Source organism: Amphiura filiformis, chromosome 2 (assembly GCF_039555335.1).
Source record: "Amphiura filiformis chromosome 2, Afil_fr2py, whole genome shotgun sequence".
Classification (NCBI taxonomy): domain Eukaryota; kingdom Metazoa; phylum Echinodermata; class Ophiuroidea; order Amphilepidida; family Amphiuridae; genus Amphiura; species Amphiura filiformis.
Genome location: NC_092629.1, coordinates 23223924 through 23238515, shown reverse-complemented (window position 1 = coordinate 23238515; position 14592 = coordinate 23223924). Strand labels below are relative to the sequence as shown.

The following is a 14592-nucleotide window of genomic DNA, read 5'->3' as shown; positions in this document are numbered from 1 at the left end:
GAGCTATACCGCGAAAGCAAACTTATTCATTACGTTCCTCTTTCAATAATATTAATTTTACTATAATAGCATTTTCTTTATTCGTTTTTCGTTTTAGGCAATGGTTGGGTTCCGATGTCCTTTAACTTTCAATTGCTACAAATATGTTGGTTTTGCCGTGGCACTTTTTTCATGTTCATCGGACTTTGGCGGTGTAGTTCTGGCAACACTAGTTGTACTTGTAAGTGGTGTATTAAACAGTGCAGTATTCCTTTATTACCCTTCAAAATGTCAGTAAATAATGTGAAAATCTGTTGAGGTAAATCAAAAATTTGACTTACTCAAATTTTCGTCCGTCATCCGACGAGACTTTTTCAAGAGTGGTTGACTGGAGCGGGATTTTGGAGCGGAATGTGAAAATCCTTGTAATAATTACAACGGGTGATATGATATACTACAGACAAGAATCACTTATACCAATAATTTCAATTTATTGTACCTACTTCCTGTTACCCATGCTGTGCCAACCATGTACGTGCAGTTTTTGATCAGGTGAGTCATACTTTCAATAGCGTTAGGAGTAATTTAGTACTTATGTATGTATGATTTCAAGTTGGGAGGTCCCAGACAAAAATTTAGTCATGATCCACACCCATGAACATGCCAAGATCTTGCCAAGAACATGTCAAGAACATGCCATATTTTCGCTAGCAACGGGCATGAATTTTCGTGAATTTGGGATGGGTAATTGTTCATGCTCACACATGACTATTCATGCCTGTGCATGATTTTTTTTCATGCGTTTGGTCAAAGCCATGAATCGCCATCATGGTCAAAATAAAATCATCTCTACTTCCATGCCCATGAATTCCTTATTCAAGGGCGTCAATTACATTTTTAATGAATTCAAAATTCACCTTGATAGAGGATTTTATGGCATGTTCATGCCACATACAAAACAAAAGAATCGGAATGTCTTAGCATAGCAACCAGTAGCGAATTTTAGGAATACCCATGATTTTTTATTTTTTTTTGCCTGGTAGGGTGACTCAGTATCATGCGGCGACTGTGGGGCACACGCCTTTACCGGCCTAATCCGCACCATTTAATGGACATAAGTATGTCAGGTACATTATCTTTTTAGTCCAGTAAACACACTGGGAGATAAAATAGTGCACAATTGCGAATACATAAAAAGTGTAAAATTTGGCCCCTCCTCCCGCAAAATAGGGCTACCCATCAAACCAAATGTGTAAACTGGTATTGATTACCCACTATGCCTTGATTGTTTTTAAAAATTATATTTTACTACATGTTCAATAATATAATATGAAATTAATTATGGTCACTTTGGTATCCTTACATTTGGTGGAAAATAGATTGTAGAAGAAATATCTACACTCTAAATTAGAAAGACTTAAAATTTAAATCTTAGTTGAGACTTGACAATTTTTAAGTCTTTAAGATTTATTTTAAGCGGGGTTTGATTTGAATTTTCTTTGGGATCGGGAGAAAGAAAATCTATTTTTAAATCTTTCGAAAGTCTTAAAGAGTAAACCAATCACAACGCGATGGTGCGTGCACGTGATCAAATCGAAACGTTTTCCTGGACTGCTCAGCAGCTATCTTTCTTTTGCGATTTCGTATGGTGGCGAGCGAATGAATGAAGTGATATGGACGAATTTGTTTTGCAGAATAACGTCGCAGATGCTGTAATAGCCAATGTCAGTGACTATAACTGCCATGAGAAAGCTTACATTGTTGTGCACGAAGGGCCAATGTGAACATTATCGCCGAGGTAGTAGTCTGTGCTTCTGCTGTATAAGCTTACCTATACACATAATATAATTTATAAATGGGTAAGCTTATTTCCATGAAGGATCACACTCGGCCACTGCAGTGACACTGAAATTATCACTGGTACTGCAGACTATTGCTTGAACTTTATGAAAGAAGTAGTTCTGACTTGGTATTACTGCCGTGAATAGACGTATTGCTTGATAAGAAGTCACACAGACTTGTATTTAATATCGATATTTAAATCCCCATAAAGATTTATATTATTTCGAAATAAATCCCAGATATGCTTAAAAATAAATCTTAAAGGACTTGAATATTAAATCCAATGGACTTGCATTTTTAAATCCCTGTGGGACTGAAATTTATAAAACTTTGTAAAGACTTATTTTAATCCTATATTGATTGGTCCCTAACTACAGTCTCTGAAAGTTTTGAAAGTAAGTCTTTTGGATTTGAATTTAAATCCCTGTAATTTAGAGTGTATGTATAGTTCCTTTTTGACCGAGCAAAGGACAATCAGAAGGGTAATGCCGGGTCAGTGATCATAAACAAACCAGAGTTTGGATACGACAATCATAAATAATAGTATCCACAATCATGACAATGCACCCGTCTTTCATTGATATTTTGTGATTTGATAGGTTTACTATAGAATAGTTTGTACACTATATTTTGTATTATACAAATATTGACTGCTATGAGGGGCATGGTTAAAATTAGAGGCCCAAGGTGATCTCAAAACAATGACTATGCCCCGAGGCGTAGGCGAGGGGCATTATAGTCATGGTTTTGAGATCACCGCGGGCCTATAATTTTAACCATGCCCCGAATAAAAAGCAGTCAATATTTGTTTTATATACCAAATCTTAAGATTCTTGTTATCTGTTTGGTTAAAAGCATCGAATTTGGGAAGAGAAATGAATAGTTTCAATGCGAACGGCACACAGATTACAATCTGCGATTTCTGCGTAATTATAGCGCGTGAAAACATTAACGCGTGCGTAATATCATTTTACGCTGGGAAAAACGCGCAGTTTGATCGTTACACACGTGACCGGTCCATAGTTCATTTCCATGGACCGGTCCATAGTTTATTTTGCGGGCATAGTTAATTCAATGACTGCACTTTCAACCAATCAGATGACAGGAATATATATATGAGGTATATAATTTATATTATATACCTCATCTAAAGATTCCCGTCATCTGATTGGTTAAAAGAGCGGGCATAGTTTTGACTATGCCCGCAAAAGTAACTATTCCTCGGGCATAGTTCTGCGTGTGCGTTGTTCCCAGCGTAAAATGATATTACGCACGCGTTAATATTTTCGCGCATTACAATTACGCGGAAATCGCAGAATGTAATCTGTGCCGTTTGCATTGAAACTATTAATATTATTTCTCTTCCCAAAATCGATGCTTTTAACCAACCAGATGACAAGAATCTTAAGATTTGGTATATATACAACAAATATTGACTGCTTTTTATACGCCTCGGGGCATAGTCATGGTTTTGAGATCACCGCGGGCCTATAATTTTAACCATGCCCCTCAAAGCAGTCAATATTTGTATAAATGAACGGCAAATATGTGAACAAATAATTTACCTACAATCATGGAAAATAATGTTGGCACACTCTGGCATACTAACTGTAAATCGCCGACCCTCCCCCAATTCAATGTTGAAAGCAATTTTGACATTGGGCTCTCCAGTCTCCCTAAACATTGGTTGAGGGGGAATAGGGGAGAGAAGGGAAAAGGGGAAGGTTTGTACTCATCAAACAAAGTAATTTTACTGAGCTCGCAGAGCAGCAATGAAGAGTTCCACCACATTGTCAAAGTATGCCAACTCTTTTCCCCTTGATTATAGGTATTGAAAATACATGTAGTGAATACTATTATAAATTCCTAGTAACCTAGCCTCCTGTAATATGGCGCCTATTATCTAGAGTTGGGATACGTACACTAGATTCTTTACTCGCCCTTCACATAATTCACACTATCACCCATATTATACCTATATCTAAATTTGCCACACTGATCAAGATGTTTACCTACGGCCAATGCACCTCTTCCCATAGTTAGTGACCATCGTATACTCGCATTCTGAATGTGCAGTAACGATGCGCGCATCGACGTGACGCATGTATTGTGAAAAAATACACAAAAGCGTTGGGATTTACTGAAATGGTGAATCAATAGTATTTCTCATAATATCTAGTGAATATATTTTGTTTAGGATATATCTGGCCCGTTAAGCACAACCTGAAGTAGCATTTTCCATTCCTGACGCAAACCAAACACTAAACACATAGGGATGGCATCTACGGTGGCAACCACTCAAGCCTTACATGACAACAGCCAGAAGGAAAGAAACACCTTATTGTTGTATGGGTCTAACTTAACCGATATATTACTTACATTATTGGTTAGGTCAGATAAGCAGTAGTAGGGAGATTCACATATTTGACTATAGAGGGCGTCCTTTATAGCATACTAAAATTCATCATCATGGCAAGCCATGTGAGCAGAAATGGGCAGTGTACTTTACTGTGTAAGCGTATGGGGGAAAATTCAAAATTCATTTTTATTCTTTAGAATTCCCATGTTGTAAAATCTCTTTATGTAGGGTATTCCCAGATGCCTATTAAATTACACAAAGCAACTGGACATCATGAAAGTAAAGCGGATTTGAGCTAAAATGGTTTAAAATTTAGCACAGGTTTCAATGGGAAAATGCCGAATCATGCTATATGGCAAGCCATGATTAAGAGGTGAACAAACTTTTTGTAATCCAAAAAATTGCAATTGCCAATGCAAATTTGGGCAATGAAAAGGCGACATACTTTTGGTCATAACTTTGTAATTATTTAACCTGCAGACATGGTTGAACCATCATTTTTTTAAAGAAAATTGTCATCTTTCATTTAATTGCATTTTGAAGGAGATATTTTTAAACTTCAAAATTTTATGATTCTACCTAGCAGTAGGTCTACACTTCAAACAATCTATTTGAGCAAAGTCAATTAATTTAATTGCTGGATTTGATCTACAAATTAATATACATCAAGATATTCGATTTGAGGTATTTTAAACGGCATTTATATATAATTTTATATTACAGGGTATTGTGAGGCTTCAATCGTCTGAAATATGATGAATTTTGCTCTTTGCAGATTTCCTACCCGCCACTTTACAGTATCTACGGGTTAAGTCTATAAAACAGTGATAAATAAACCTCATTTCCCCAGGTGAGCATGAAGTGGCGCATCAGACTGAAGTCAACGAACAAAGAAGTGTGAATGCTACGACATCCGTCGGTGGCAAAAACGTTAGTGTGATGTACCAGCATAGTATTGGATGGAGAAAGCTTAATAAATGCAGCAACATTGTATCGATACGAACAACCCACCCTTCCTGGAACAGCAGAATACAGTCAACATGCAAGCGGATGGGAATGGAGACGTCAATCATACTGCAGCAGTTAGAGATGGCAACAACTTTACTGTCACGCAAGAGCAGATTGATATCATGAGAGCAGCGGACGGAGACAGCTCTTATAAACCAGGTTCGTTGTTAACAATTGCCATATATTTTGCGCATTATTATACGAATTACTTTTACACATTATTCAAGTTACATTGGTTTTAACTTGATACAGTACTTTTGTCTATTCATGTCATAAAAATAGGTAAATATAATTTGCTGTGTCATTAGCTGTCACAGACTGTGCTTTTTTGATTAAATTTACACCGCTTGTATCCATACGATACCTTAGAGATCTGCTAGATGGTTTCCTAAATCTAGTTGTATCTGCAAACTAAAGTCTTTAGATAATCTCAATATCCTTTTGACCCCAGTGAATATAATTTTATATATAACTGAAACAGTTTTTAATTAGGCGATATAAACAAAAATATGGTAGTCTGGTGGTTACCACCCCAGAAGGCATGTAAAGTTATATTTACTACATGGTTACTTCTTCAATAAAAGCATCTGAAGCAATGTAAATCAAAATTGGACGATAAGCCTCACTTTCTGGTAGCAAACACAATGTCTTATAATCAAACCAACCAAGCTCACGTACAAAGCATAATAGCCACTTAACTTGCTCCTAATCTTGAAAGTGTTGCCCCTGTTTATACAGGAAACATGGGAGTATCAGTATATCGGACTTGGTGTTCTTCAATGATAGTGTTTTTATTGTTCACCCCTTAAATAACACCACTATGTGTGTCATAAAATGGTTGAATATTGAAGCTTTAATTGTAAAAATCTCAACTTTTTTGTGACTCATATTGTTTTCAGGTATTCGGCATGGACCAAGTGAGGAAGTAATGAACATGGATACTGCTATATCCACGAAGGAAGAAGATGAAGATCGGACGGCTTCGATTGCAGCTATTAAACATGCCATTGATAGTTACAAATCGGGGTACTGTAATGGTACCGTTGTCATTGGTACCAAACGTAAACACGATATAGGTTCGGTGCTTACATTACTTTTTGAAAATCAAATGATATCGGACCCTAATGTTCTATCTTTGCTAGAAGATCGCATTTTATCACGTGCTACATTTATTGACATTCATGTTGATGATTTACCAACATTGAACATATTTCACACTTTCATTCAAACTCAGGTAGGGCGCGCATGGGGACATAGAATCAAAGCTATTATTTTTTCTCGTGTCAAAGTTGGGTCAATGGGTGCAATATCAGATATACTGAGTTTCATGCCAAACATAGAAAGAATTCACATGTACTCTTCTGTTGATTTATCCAACTGTAATGACATGAAGGCAAAGCTAGGTGAGAGAATAGGTGCATTAACAAAGGTAACAAATTTTGGTATATCAGGATTTGATGTAAGTATCATACTATCTCACATGTCGCGATGTCTAACAAAGCCACTCAGACGCATTTATTTGCATGCAACTATTGGTGATGCAATTATTTACATAGTGGGTGCTCTCGTAACACATCACCTAGAGAATCTAACGCTAGCGCATGCTGCATTGGAGACGAAACACATTGAGACCCTGAATGCCTTCCTCCTCAATACACCAAACTTGTTACATTTGGACTTACGTGAGAATACTTTAGGGGAGAGTATTATAGTATTGACTCATCACTTAAAGCATTGTCATAAATTAATGCACTTGAACTTATGTTGTACTCACCTGACAGATTCAGGTGTGAAGGTGTTAGCAGAAAGCTTCCACAATTGGCCGGAGTTAACTTGGCTTGACCTGGGTGGTAACCCCTGTGTATCACAGAGTATTCGTCACTTGCAGCACTGTCATAAATTACGAAACTTGAAATTACGTAACACTAACCTGACCGATGCATGTGTGACTGTTTTAGCGGAAAGCTTCCAACATTGGCCAAATTTAGGCTGGCTTGACCTCGACGACAATCTTGTACGTAATGACGGCCTTAAAGCTGTCTTCAAACAGATCCAAAACTTGCCAGGGTTGTACTTTTTCAGTATGTCAGCATACATAGACAGTCAATGCAGCGAGTTAGTAAAGAAGTGTCTAAACGCAGTAGGGATACAGGTTCCTGAAGAAAGGCGCGAAGTTCGAACAAACTCAAGATACAGACGCTGGTTGGGAAGGAACCCTCATAACTCATCACCTAAAAGAATCAGGGTTAAAATCAGAGCACGTCATGCAGAAATCCAATCATTTAAACTGTACTAACGTCTTTATGAAATGACACAACAGTTAGGCAGGCAGTTGATTAACCCTAATAAAGAGGCCAAAAATGTTCATATCTTGTTCAACTTCAGGTTCAGATTTAGATTATAATTATCAATGCCTTACAACCTTTTAAAGTTACGTTTTTGAATCACAAAACAGCAGAGTGTTAATATTAAGAGTGGGTTTTTGTCTCATTATTCTTTCTCAAAGTGCTACTGACCTTCAATGTGCTATAAATAAACTTCGAGATTATTGCTTAAAATGGAAGTTGTTGGTAAATATCAAAAAGTCTAATACAGTAAGCCAAAGAATTAAGGTACCAGTTGTTTTCACCCCTGTATATCCTAAATAAAGACAAATATGTTAAAATTAAAACAAACAGCCAATACCTGTACTCTTTAGCTCTGATTTAAGACCTCGTTGGTTGAAATTGGTTGAGAATTAAAGAAACGGTGATCTAAAACCTAATGAAGAAACGAAATCAAAAGTTGCACTTTTGTGTTCTAATCAATGAAAGCACGACGCTAATTTTAACGTGCTAATCAATGGAAGCGCAGCGCTAGTTCTCTTGTTCACGAACATTTTGTGTACAAATCAATAGGGCATTTAATGCAGCAAGCTGCAACTTTCAAATTGGTATCTTCCTTGGGTTTTGGGATCGCCGTGTCTTTATTTCTTGAACAATTTCAACGAATAAGGTCTTAAATTCGAGCTAAAAGATGCAGCCATTGGCTGCTGGTTCGAATTATGACATATCTGTCTTTGTGTAGGATATACAGGAGGTGAACATAACTGGTACCTTAATTTTTTGGCTTACTGTATTATGATATTTAATAAGCGTGGACAGTGGACACATCTTGAAAAATTTTGAATTTAATTATGGTGATGATTGTTATTTAGGTATTATTTTCACACCTTCTGGCTCTTTCAAAAATGCAATGGTTCGTTTGAAAGATAAGGCTTTAAAGGCATATTTTAAGATAAGAGAAACTATATACGGCAGTTCAAGTAAATGTAGTATTACTCTATTCCGTACTCTTATTCAGCCAATTATTTCATATGGTTGTGAAGTGTGGGCTCCTTATTTACTTAATACACTCAATGATAATAATCTTATTAACATATGTGATAAACTACCTGGTGAAAATGTACATATTAAATTCTGTAAGCTAGTTCTTGGTGTTCATAGAAAAGCTACAAATCATGCTGTCAGGGGTGAGCTTGGTACTTATCCACTTCTAGTAACCATGTTATCACTTTCAATAAAATATTGGTGGAAACTTAATATTAAATGTATGAAAGGTCATAATTCTCTTGTTATCAAAGCTCTAATGGATAATAGAAAATTAGAAAAATTTTCCTGGTCTACTGGTATTCAAAATATTTTCACACTAATCAAACGTGAGGATATCTGGTCTAAACCAATTCTTTTGTCTAAGAGTAAAAACAGAAAAAATCGAGCCAAGTATACCGACTTGATGTGGGGAATAAGACAAAGACAAGATAAAAACAGTATATAAACCATGGGAGTGTACACTAACACTGCACTAGTAACAATCCAAAACCACAGGGATAGACAAAAGTAAACAAAAATACAACCGGCGTTTTGAGAAGATAAACTGCCCTTCCTCAGGGACAAACAACAAAAATATATTACAGCAAGTGATTTAAACTAGCCCAGCTACATGTAGGTAGCAAGCACCAAAATTAATCAAATGACAGCAAATAATATAAGTTTGGTTGTTATATTATTTGCTGTCATCTACAAAAATCTGGAAAATGAATCAGTATATGTTTCAGAGAAATCTTTTGGACTTATCGGCATCCCAGCCTTTTCCTCTCCAATATTTCATGTTTAATGTTAATAATGATTTACATGTTATTTAGATCGATAATGATTTGGAAATAAACTAACGTGAGCAAATGATTGGGCGAACGAACTGATGGGACGAATTAATGAATTAATTGAAAATCAAATGTGTATGTCTCATGTTTCCCACTTATTAGACTACTGCTGCGGTTCCTTCCCGTTATTTCGAATAGAGTCATAGGGCCTTATTCTGAATTAAGTAAAATATACATATCCCTAACCCTAACCCTAACCCCTAACCCCTAACCCCAAACCCTAACACTAACCCTAACCCTAACTCCTAACTCTAACCCTAACCCTAACCCTAACCCTAACCTCTACCCAAACCATAAACCGCACCACAACACTTATCCCAACTCTCAAAGTTCAGATTCATCACATAGTGACATAGCGTAAGGATAATTTCGGAGAAAAACCAGTTTGAAGCAATGCCGATTTGTAATAAGCTGTGTTCTTGTGTTCTTGCACTAATTTCGAATTTACTGTATGATGTTCCTAAGTGCTCAAAGCACCTTCTTGTGCTGTTTCACTACACATGATTTTAGCTTTTAAATGGGTGAAAAATGTTAGTATGTGAAACCGAAAAATACCATCAACCTAAGGTGTTTCACATAGTGGGTACGATACACTTCTGTGTTGTGTGATGCGTTTTTCCTTTTTATGAAGTGGGGTATCGTACGATTCGCCACTATGTGATACACTTTTTCTACATTTTTTACCATTTTCTTATCATACGTCAATCTAATTATTTTTTTTAATTAAAATTTCTAATTAATTACTTAATTTTCAACTTTGGGACTTGGCGTGATCGAAGAGGACGATATTTAAAACATATATACCCAAAATTGCAAAAATTAATAAAAAATCATGATACGTCACTATATGATGAACCCGACGAGTTGTAAAATAGCGCCTTTCAGAATAACATGCCGATCCCAATGCTGCACGGTACTTAAATGTACGAAGAAACCAACAATTTCTACTGGACAGTCTATATATAAATTTGTACTCAATTATATGAAGCTAAATGTTTTTAGTGCGTTTTGGTGTTTGCAAACGCAGTAAAGGTTTGCCACAGTGTTATTTTTTGTCACATCGGAAAAAACATTAACAAGACCCGAAAAAAAGGCAATTACCTGAGTGTGCACAGCCGCGAATGGAAATCGCAGCGTTTGTAGGAACAAATATACAACGTACGCAAAAACGTGACTAAACAAGATAGAGCACGAATGCATTACGTATTCATAAACCAAAGCAAATAATAATATAAATGCAACATCAGAAGGTAAAAAGTTCTTCTAACGGACATATTGCTCGATGGCGAGGGGAAAACAGAAGGATAAAAGCTGCATATGGTAAAAATCAGCCGAGACTGAAAAACACTTTGCAAACAGTAAAGGTATAATGTATGAATGGAATAAAAGATGTTAAATGTAATACTATTACAACTAGTGGCAAATGGTGGTCATAGACCACAAACCTAGCTGGGGCATGTTGGTGTTGTGGAGGTATCTGACCCCTACAAAATGTTCCAAAAATGCTCCCCTGGTCATGGGGTTTGTTTTCACCGAGTTTGAGTCACGTACTCCTAACAGATGTCCAAAAAATTAAATTCTAAGATTTGACCCCAGATGACCTTTGACCTGACCTATGCATGATGTTCCATAATGTTCCCCTGGTCTTGAGGTTTGTTGTCACCATGTTTGAGCCCCGTACCTCTTACAGATATCCAGAAAATGAAATTCTACGATTTGACCCCAGATGACCTTTGACATGACCCTTGCACAGTGTTCCAAAATGTTCCCCAGGTCAGTAAGTTTGTTGTTGTGGAGTTTGAGCCCCGTACCCCTAACAGATGTCCAGAAAATGCATTTGGAAAATTTGACCTCTACATGACCTTTGACCTGACCCCTGCAAAATGTTCCCCTGGTCATGAGATTTGTTGTCACTGAGTTTGAGCCCCATACCCCTTGCAGATATCCAGAAAATGAAGTTATAAAGATTTGACCCCAGATAACCTTTGACCTGACCCTGCAAAGTGTTCCAACATGTTCCCCTGATCATTAAGTTTGTTGTCACCAAGTTTGAGCCCCGTACCCCTTACAGATGTCCAGGAAATGCGTTTCTAAAATTTGACCTCTGCATGACCTTTGACCTGACCCCCGCAAAATGTTCCCCTGGTCATGAGATTTATTGTATCGAGTTTGAGCCCCATACTCCTTACAGATGTCCAGATAATGCAATTGTAAGATTTTACCCCTTAATGACCTTTGACCCCAATTCTGTGTGCAAGGTATGGGCACTGGGTAAAGCCGATGCACATGTGTAAGTAACGTCATTGTGCTATGTAATATGTGGCAGAAGAAGCATTTTGAAGATATTTGGTTATATACCGAAAATGCCCCTTTAATGACCTTTGATCCCAATTCTGTTTGCACCATATGGGCACTGGATATAGGCGATACATATGTGCAAGTTACGTAATTGTAGGGTGTAACATGTAGGAGGAGAAGCATTTTGAAGTTTGTTGCCAGAAGAAGAAGAAGAAGAAAGAAAGAAGAATCGGAGAGCATTACAGTACCTAGCTGGGGGGTGTAAACCCCCCAGTAAACCCCCCAGCTAGGTAATAATACTTGTTTTGTATGTTTGAGTGGGCTATGTGCGTCTGCTCTTAGTTTAGCTGCTAAGCTCCCAAATTTGGTACATAACAATTGAACACTTTGTGATAAAAGCATGGGTCCAAAGTTTATTACCCTATTCTATTACCCCCATCAATTTCGTGCCATATGGCACGAAATGGCTTAATATGGAGGTAAAACAATATTTACACAAATAAGGTCTTATCTTTTTAACAGTTTAGATAATTTATTACTTCTCTATCAACAAAAAATAATTTTCCTAATTATAAATACCATTTACACATCATAAAATGCATGATGTAAAATGTTGAAAACGTGCATATTTCAACCATTTTAAGGCCAAACTTTGCCCTAAAATAGCCCAAAAATTACCATAAACCTTTTGAATGTAGTCCAAAATTACTCGGATGTGCATTTAAAACTGCATGTATGTTTTTCATCATATTTGGCTATGAGCTCATTAAATATTCATGAGCTAATTTGCATAAAATTTACATAGTTAATCATTAAACTTGTTTTTCTAAAAACTTAAAAGTGCCACTTTTATCCAACCGATAACACTTCAACGCAGTGGTTAATATGATACCTCCACTCAAATATAGGGTTAAGATGTGGAGGCATTTTTGAATTTGACCCTTAGTAACTGTTAGAGGTCACGAAAGGTCACACAGGGGTAAAAATCTTGTCAACAGATATGCCAAAATTTTCGTCTGATCACAATGATCTCACAAATGTATAGTTATTCTACAAAAAACTTTATTTTGGGGGGTAAAAACGGCACAGTTTTGGTTGTACAGGTGTGAAAAATTCAACTTGCTCCGATTTTGCCAAACTTGGTGGCAAATTATTTATCTTGACATAGCAATCAAGAAAGAGTATAGTACTTACCATCTAAAATGTACTCTTTACTTGTTATTTGCAATGGAAGTCAACGGTCAACAGGGCCCTATGGCCAGCCAATGGCATTTGACATTTTTAACCTCTATCTCAGTAGGTAAACACAGTAGATATGCAAAACTATTCTTTTTATGATTTGTGTCAGTTAAACGGACAATTTGGCACCATTTTGTCAAAATCGGATCAAGTTGAAATTTTTACCCCTGTACAACCAAAATGTGCCATTTTTACCCCAAAATGTACCATTTTTACCCCAAAATGAGACTTTTGTAGAATAACTCTGTCAATAGGTCGTAGGTAGCAAAAACTATACATTTTTGAAATCCTTGTGATCAGACACAAAATTTGGTATATCTGTTGACAAGATTGGAGCATTTTCACATTTTTACCTCTGTGCGAGCTTTTGTGACCTCTAGCGGTCAATAGGGGTCAAATCCAAAATGCCTCTTCATCTTAAAATAAACTTTGGACCATGTACTTAATGTGTGGCTTACTTCTTGCTTATTTCGGGTGGTTTTCCCGAACCACGACAGCTCTCCATATCCTCCTGTCCTGCATCGCCGTTCCCAGGTCAGATGCTTCCAGTCCGGTGTCTTGCTTGAGTACATCTACATATGTAAGGGGTGGTCTACCAGGGTTTCTTGTTCCATGTTTGGGTGCCCAGTTTATCAGGTTGGCGACAGGTTCACACTTGCTTCTGAAGCAGTGGCCAGCGAAGCGTGTTCTCCTTTCTCTGATCTTCTCGGAGAGCCTTGGGAGGTCTCCATACAACTCTTTGTTGCTTATGTGCTGTTTCCAATGGATGTTGTACACTGCCCTAAGCATACGGGTGTAACAGCCGTCCAGCTCTTTAGATAGTTTGGGAGTTATGGTCCAGGCTTCACATCCGTACGTTAACACAGACTCCACTGTTGCACTGAAGACCCTCATTTTGAAATTCTTTGGTAGAGCAGACTTCCAGATCTTACTTAGGCTGTTGCATGCTCTCCACGCTGCTGCCTTGCGTGTTTTGACATCATGCTCTGTGCTTGCCATCCATGCTCCGAGGTATTTGAAGTCTTTCACCTCGTCTAGCTTTGTACCATTATTCGTGCTGATGTTAACCTGCTGATCTTGGTTAAAGGACATGAACTTTGTCTTGGTGGCATTCATCTTTAATCCGACTCTTCCAACTGATGTTTCTACCCTTTGCAGCAGTTCCTGAGCTTGATTTATTTCTTCTGACAGTAGGGCGATGTCATCAGCGAAGTCCAGGTCGGTTACCACTTCTGGCCCAACTCGTCTGCTCTTTCTCCTTTCAAGCTGGAATCCTAGTGCTTCTTCCTTGCCATCTATAGCCACTCTCAAGGCATAGTCAAGCACTATCACAAACAGATACAGGGCAAGTGTATCTCCTTGTAGAACGCCGGCTACGATGTCAGACAGCTCAGTTTCACCATCCGGGGAGATCACTTTGGCTTTCGTTTTCTTGTATGTTCTTCCAATGGCATCCACAAGTTGTTTTGGTATCCCATAAGCTCTGAGGATTTGTAACATCTTGCCTCGGTGAATAGTGTCGAAGGCTTTTCGGAAGTCAATGAATGTGATAATGGCTGGTAGATTTTTGGCCTTCACTCCTTCTATTATCCTTCTAAGAGCCAGTATGTGGCTGACAGTAGTTCTTCCCACTCTGAAGCCATTCTGGTTGTTTCTCAGAAGTCCA

At 37.5% G+C, this 14592-nt stretch overlaps 1 protein-coding gene across 3 annotated transcripts; it reads left to right on the top strand.

Moving 5' to 3' along the window:
• Window positions 1–247: 247 nt before the first annotated feature.
• On the top strand, window positions 248–10774 carry LOC140145999 (uncharacterized). 3 transcript variants are annotated; one of them, XM_072167736.1, is made up of 3 exons: window positions 248–531; window positions 5031–5347; window positions 6088–10774. In XM_072167736.1, the coding sequence occupies exons 2-3, from the start codon at window positions 5158–5160 to the stop codon at window positions 7482–7484; spliced, it is 1587 nt and encodes a 528-aa protein (XP_072023837.1). In that variant the 5' UTR covers window positions 248–531; window positions 5031–5157; the 3' UTR covers window positions 7485–10774. The 3 variants fall into 3 exon arrangements, with proteins under 3 accessions (XP_072023837.1, XP_072023836.1, XP_072023839.1); XM_072167735.1 differs by having other exon boundaries at window positions 4956–5347; XM_072167738.1 differs by having other exon boundaries at window positions 4904–5347.
• The last annotated feature ends 3818 nt before the right edge of the window (window positions 10775–14592 follow it).

Excerpts from the sequence above, each read along its gene's own strand:
- LOC140145999 (XM_072167736.1), top strand. The coding sequence starts at position 5,158 with ATGCAGCAACATTGTATCGATACGAACAACCCACCCTTCCTGGAACAG. Across the intron at positions 5,348-6,087 it reads AGACAGCTCTTATAAACCAG|GTATTCGGCATGGACCAAGT; the intron begins GTTCGTTGTTAA and ends TATTGTTTTCAG.